General features: G+C 31.0%; 1 protein-coding gene across 1 annotated transcript in view; it reads left to right on the top strand.

Annotated features, from left to right (window-relative positions):
• Positions 1-5,478, top strand: part of LOC110033174 (peptidyl-prolyl cis-trans isomerase CYP18-2) — a 21,007-nt gene extending 15,529 nt beyond the window's left edge. Inside the window, exon 6 of the mRNA XM_020737077.1 lies at positions 5,061-5,478. Within this exon, the coding sequence (XP_020592736.1) occupies positions 5,061-5,106 (46 nt within the window). The 3' untranslated portion in view covers positions 5,107-5,478. The remainder of the gene's footprint in view (positions 1-5,060) is intronic.
• Positions 5,479-6,614: the final 1,136 nt, after the last annotated feature.

The raw sequence follows: 6,614 nt of genomic DNA on the forward strand, positions 1-6,614 counted from the left end.
TATATATATATTAGGCAGAATGAGTAAAATCCCATATTAAAAAATAGTTCATATATAGAAACGAATAAAATCCCATATTAAAAAATAGCTCATATATATATGTATGTATGTATGTACACACACACACACACACACACACACATACATACATACATACATAAGCTATTGTTTAATATGGGGTTTTACACTTTTCCAATTTTTGATAATTTGATAAAACATCAAGCAAAAAAATATTATGATTTTACTGAGTAAGGTCAAGAATTCAAGATAAGATTTAGGTTCATGACGACCTCATCACATGATCAAGGGTCAGGAGGGCTTCAACAATAAATTTTAATTAAATATGGTCTAATTTTAAAATATTTAAATTTGTGTTTATGATAAAAGTTGAAATTTTAAAATTTTAATGGGACTCTTTTTTATTATTAATTTTCATATTTTGCTTTGTTTTAATCCAAGGCTAGATGACTGGCATTAACTTCATTATAGGTTTCCAATTGGAGTGGTTCCATTTTACTTTCTATTATCTTTTTCAATCCAAGGTTGTATAATTTTAATGTTTCTTCATTTTAAACTTTCTTAAATTTAAATCAGTAGAACTTGATTTAATTTTTGTAAGTATTTGCTTGAATAAATAAATAAGTGCTTTTTGTGATTTGACAAAAAACATTAGTGGAATTCTAACTTTAAGAGCTTAGTGGCCGACCCCTCCTCTTTGGATTCTTCTTAATGGAAGCCTTTGGTATCTCTTCTCCACTTGATGCTAACCTCTCATAAATTATTCTGCCACATTCCCAAGACATTCTACAAGTTTTTTTTTCCTGCCTTACAACAATAAAAAAGTTTTTCATGTCTCCTGGATGTGGACTACCAAATTAGGGAAACTCTTGGCTATTTGGGTCCTCCTTTCACCTCCCTGCAAATCTCTTGTTGACTTATCACTAAATTCTTCAGATTTGATTTTTTTATATATCTCTCAAACATTCTCAAGCCCTATAACCCTTACATACTCCATCCAGATCTTCCTCAATCCACTATTTCAATATTAGTCAAAATCAGTCAAACTTTGCACTTTGATTTAGTCTTGATCAAACTACCATTATGCCACTAAAAAAAATTCTGAACACATCTCCTTATATTCCCCTAAGATTTTCAGGTAGATCTATGCCCTAAAATCCATTTCTACGCCATAATCCTAATTTGAAATCCAAAGGAGTTGCTTTAGGGTTTAGCTTGCCACCATGGCTTAGCTGATCTCTCCCTTGGCCCTCCATAGCAAGTAACATCCTCCAATTATCTCAAGGATTATTCCTACATTGTGTACACTTTCCTACAAAAAATGCAATCTCTGTATCAATCCTTACTAGGCCAAGTCAATTTTGGTATCAAAGCCAAAGTTTTGAACTTGGCAATTTCAAAATAAGGAGCAAGGAGTAATCAAGATCATTTGTCTTATGATTGGTAGATTTATCATCCATCAAGGGGTAATCTTTGAATGTGAATTTGGTTAGTTTTCCTTTAATTAAATTAATACAAAAATTAAATGTTATGGTATGTTTGTGTAAAGCTTATGATGCTAGTTAATTAACTCCAATTAGTTGCCTCCCCTACAAAGCCTGGTCCATTACTTTTGTGTGAACAAATCTTTAAAATCTATATTGAGTAATTTCCTTTGTAAGGCAGTACTTCATGCACAAATTAGCGTTCAACATAGAGTGTTAGCCCTCATTTAAGAGCTAATTTCATATTGTTTTGGATTAACTTATGATTTATTTTAAGCACACTCTCAAAATGTTTTATGCTATATGCTTGCTTGAAAATTACTACAAAAAAAAACTTAAGAACTTTAAAGTCATGCATGACACATTTCCTTGCATTAAGAAAGCTTTCTATAAATTATTTTTTTCTGAAGTTGAATTATTTGAAATGGTTGGTCCAATACACTTGATAGGAGGGTGCTTCAGTGTTAAGGAATAACCTACTAAGTGTTTGATGAAGTTCATTTATTATGGAGGGCCAAGGTAGTTTCCTACCAAGCCTTAGTGGCTGACTAAATCTTTATGCTACTCCTTCGAGTTTCATATTATGGTTTTGGTGTGATGGAGGATTTAGTAAGGGTGTAAAATTGGGTTCGTTGTTTGGGTTAGGGTTTGAACCAATATTGACTCGAAACCGACCTGAATATTAAACGGATAGAATACAAACAGATTGATCCACATAGCCCATTAAGCATAAGCATAACAATTATTCAGTTCAATTTTGGGGTAAATTTGAGTCAAATTTGGGTTGATGTGTAAAATTTAGGCATTTTAAGGTTGATAGCTCAGGTTCGGGTTGGCTGGTCAATCTAAACCCGATATAAAAAATTAAATGTGTTGGGATTCTTATCCTGAATCCATTCCAAGATATAATTAGGTCAACCTGAACTATGATTTTCTTAGTCGTCTTCAAATCGAGTTGGTTTGTCATATCAATTTTTGGCACTCCAAGGATTTGGGGAATAAGCTTATTGATTGCAAGTGGAATGTTAGGAAAAGTGTTTTGAAAATTTTGATGGATTTCTTAAAGCTTTTGGGGTGTTCTAGGCAACCTACACTAAACTATGTCGAAGTGCTTAATTTATGTTAATTTTGACTGGTGAATTGGGGGACAACATAATAGTGTGTAGGAGCTAGATGGTCTTGGAAGTATTAGATGAATGTATGAAGGTTCTAGCAAGAGTTTTTGATAGAAATACAATACGCTTAAGGGTGGTGGAAGGGTATGGACAATACTTGATTAAGGATTGTCGCAATTTGGCCATTGACTTTAAAAGGAGGCTTAGGCAATTTTTTGTTGCTACTGTTTTTATTTTTTGGTTTGTTGGTGCATCATCTGAACATCTTTTTAAACTATTACATTGGGTTCCATAATTTGAAACTCAAAGAAACTAATAAAGGAGAAAAAAATTAAAATTTAAGGAAATATGGAGGTGTAGTGGAATCATTTTAATTTGAGTCGGGGAATCTTTTTTCAAAATGCCAAAAACTTTACTTCATTAATCCAAATAAATATTTAATCTATTGGGTTCCAATAGTTGAAATTCAAAGAAACAACGAAAGGAGGAAAAATGAAAATTTAAGAAAGCAAATATGATTCGCTTGATGGAGTGGTTACCTCCTTTCTAGTGTAGGATTAAAACATATTAAAGAACGGAAAACTAAAAATAAAGGGCCTCCCACATTAAGATAATGATTGATAGTTTAACAATTAAAATTTTTAATTTTTAAATGAATACAATTTTCAATATTTTAACATAAGGACTTATTTAATCATGCATAGTTTATGAAACTCTCTTGGCCATTGATATTAATATTGTGATGGCGCCATTATGTCTCATTTTCTCTTTTTTAAATTCTTAATAGTGGGTGTGATGACAATTTACTACTTGTTGTTTTGCATCGACTACTTTGGGCCCATTTGAACTTCTGCATTTTAGAGTTGAAGTTCTAGTATTCTCTTGCAAGTTGTGGTGTTTGCTTTTCTAAGTTTTCTTTTATGACGCATGTGTTTTCAATTGGTGGTTTATTCTTCCATCCCATGAAGTACCTTTGATCCTTAGTTTAGTTTGTCTATAATGGTAAAATGGTGAGGGTACCTGCAATTGATTAGAAAGATCTGCCAAAGGATTACTTGAATAATATGTTGTTTTTTATTTTTCTAAAAACTTTTATATGAGAAATTAAAACAACAATCATCTGCAGAGTGATTGAAAACAATAGTAATGCTAAAAGAAAAAGAAATATTATAGCAAATAAATCTTGGTTCACTATTGTGCATCTCGTAGGCTGAAAGATATACTTTGAACCTGCATCAAGTGATAATTTTATTGGATTGAAGATATATTGTGAAATGAAATTTCTCGAACTAATATCTTTGATTGATCCTGCAATCACACACAATAAGATTGTATTGAGGTTAATTATAATATCACAAATCTAGGAACAGTTAAAAAGATTTTAGTTAATAGGTCTGCAATAAATAGCACTTGTTAAGCACTACAAATAACAAGTTGCTATTTGTTTAGTAAAAAAAATTGCAATTATGTTTTTCATATAATCATGTCTTTATTCATATGCCAAATGCTTAAATTATTGTGAACAATAATGTTTTATTTAGGATGCAAGCTGTTGTCATTTCATAGATATATGACTTTGTTGTCCAAATATTAAGACATATAGTGAGCTAATACTCAAGGTTGGGGTATTTTTCCTTTTGACTGGTGGAAGAACTTCCCCTCGAGCACTATCAAAAGAATAATGTACGCATAACCTTGTGTAACAAGAAGCAACAAATATATGAAAATTACCATTCAAAATCCTTGACCATAGGAGATTAATTTAAATATCTTCCTGAATAAAGTGTGAATGAGCATTAATGGCTTTAATGACTTTTCATTTTCACAAAGCTCATTTAATATTATGCTGTAATTTCATAAAAGTCATCGTGACGTGTGACTCGTGCTCTTTTTGTAAAAAAGAATTCTGATAACATGTGTTTGCTTGAAAGCATAATTTCAAATGATTACTATGTTCACATGTTTGTAATGCTTGTAATTCACGGAGTCTATCACTTCTTTTATTTCTAAGTTACACCTGCTTAGCACAGTTGTGCTTCACGCTTGGAACTGGACAGAATATTTGCATACCATACAATTCTGATAAATTTACATATCTAACTAAACTTTCATATTCACATGACACTCGAATCTTCAACTTCACATGAAAAATATCACTATCACTAATTTTTTAGAACTAGTATACACCTTTTCATGTTTAGATTTTCGATACAAAAGCATTATAAATAAGGGAAATTACATACATAGCATCTAAAACATTGCTATTTACAAAATCTAGCACCCATATGATATTTTTTTGAACTAACGAATCAATGTTTTTATGCGTTTCATGATCAAACCATTTAGAACTCGATAAAAATAAAAAAAAAATGTGTTGGGATTTTAAGTGACATTTGATTATCTGTCAAATACATATTTTCATGTTTTATTTATTGATTTGTAGGCCGATTCATGAAGTGAAAATAGTGAAAACCATTGTCAAGGATTGAAGAAATCAAAGCAGCCGTGGGATGTCAGATTTCACTGCTCCAGTATTCACGTCAAATGCGACTTGAAGGTGGATGCATGTTTCCAATGGTGGATGTTAATCTACAAAAACAAAAACAGAAACCTTTTTTCTGATGATTACATACACAGCATCTAAAATATTCCTATTTATCTAACTTACATATAATTATTATTATGTACTAATAAAATAAAGACTGGTGGATTCTCAATTTCTTATGTCCGTGCAATATTCTTAAAGTCAGGCCTGATCTTCACAAATGAATTGATGCTAGGTCCTGACATTTGGAAGGAGATCGACATTAAGGATGGCAACGATATTCTCTCAAAGTCGCTATGTGAGTTAATAGCTGAAGTACAATTTGATTGCTTGCAACATCATGCATTGTTATATGGTACATTAGCTAAGGTACAATTTGATTACTTAAAAATTATTTAATTATACATATCTAAATTTTATAGTTTAGGAAGTTCTACTCACCACTCAATTGCTATGCATATACATATTTAACACCAAAATTTCAATTTTTTCATATTGACACTAGTATGCCTGAGAAGTTTTTTTTTTTTTTTTTTTGAAATTTAAAATGTTGGTATTTTTATGTGATTTTGGGAGGTATAATTGGAGAAAGTATGAGTGTTAGAAGTTTAGATAAATAGGAAGTAGGTGGTATGCATGTAAATATTCCTATAATTTAATGTCAATATACATATTCATCTAATACAATGGTTTTTGTTTTCTTACCTTTTGTTAAGTAATCCCGTAGAAAATTTTATTTCATCAAAAAAAAATATTACAAGATGGTGGCCAACAGTTCTACTAAAATAGCTCAACGCTATAACTCATTTAAGAAATGAAAAAGCTTAAAAACCGTCAGTCACAATATAACTCATGCAACAAACAAAAAACTAACTAAAATCAAATATTAAAACGAATAAAGGGAATATTTATATTATCCCCTTTAAGCATCGAGAAAGCTTCAACGAAACCTTATAAGTAAAATTGAAACTTTTGGATACCAATCCTTTTCTCACAACCTAAACGACACATTGATTACCTGCACATCGAATAAACAACAACTGAACTTGCACTAAATTCATTCAACTGATTAGTATAAGATTCCACGGGAATCTCCTCCTGCAACATTAATTCTACAAATTAATTGAATTCATTTAAATAATGATATTATCCCAACCACAACTTACCACAATTTCCAATGAAACAATAAGGCTTCAGCCTCTTCAATAATAGGAAATATTGTGAAAACATGAGCAAAACTTCAGGAAATACACTAACCAAAATTCCTACAAATTCTGCCAATTCCAACAGCTTACTGAGTCCAAATGCCATCAGTATTAAACTTCAGTATGCCTCTAACTGGTGTTTTCCACCAAATCAAATTAATCACATGTTTATTCTTTACAAAAGGAGTAATATTGAATTTATGAAAAACCTTCATCACATACTTATTGACAACTTTCTTAAATCTGC

The sequence above is a fragment of the Phalaenopsis equestris genome, unplaced genomic scaffold (assembly GCF_001263595.1).
Source record: "Phalaenopsis equestris unplaced genomic scaffold, ASM126359v1 Scaffold001107, whole genome shotgun sequence".
Classification (NCBI taxonomy): domain Eukaryota; kingdom Viridiplantae; phylum Streptophyta; class Magnoliopsida; order Asparagales; family Orchidaceae; genus Phalaenopsis; species Phalaenopsis equestris.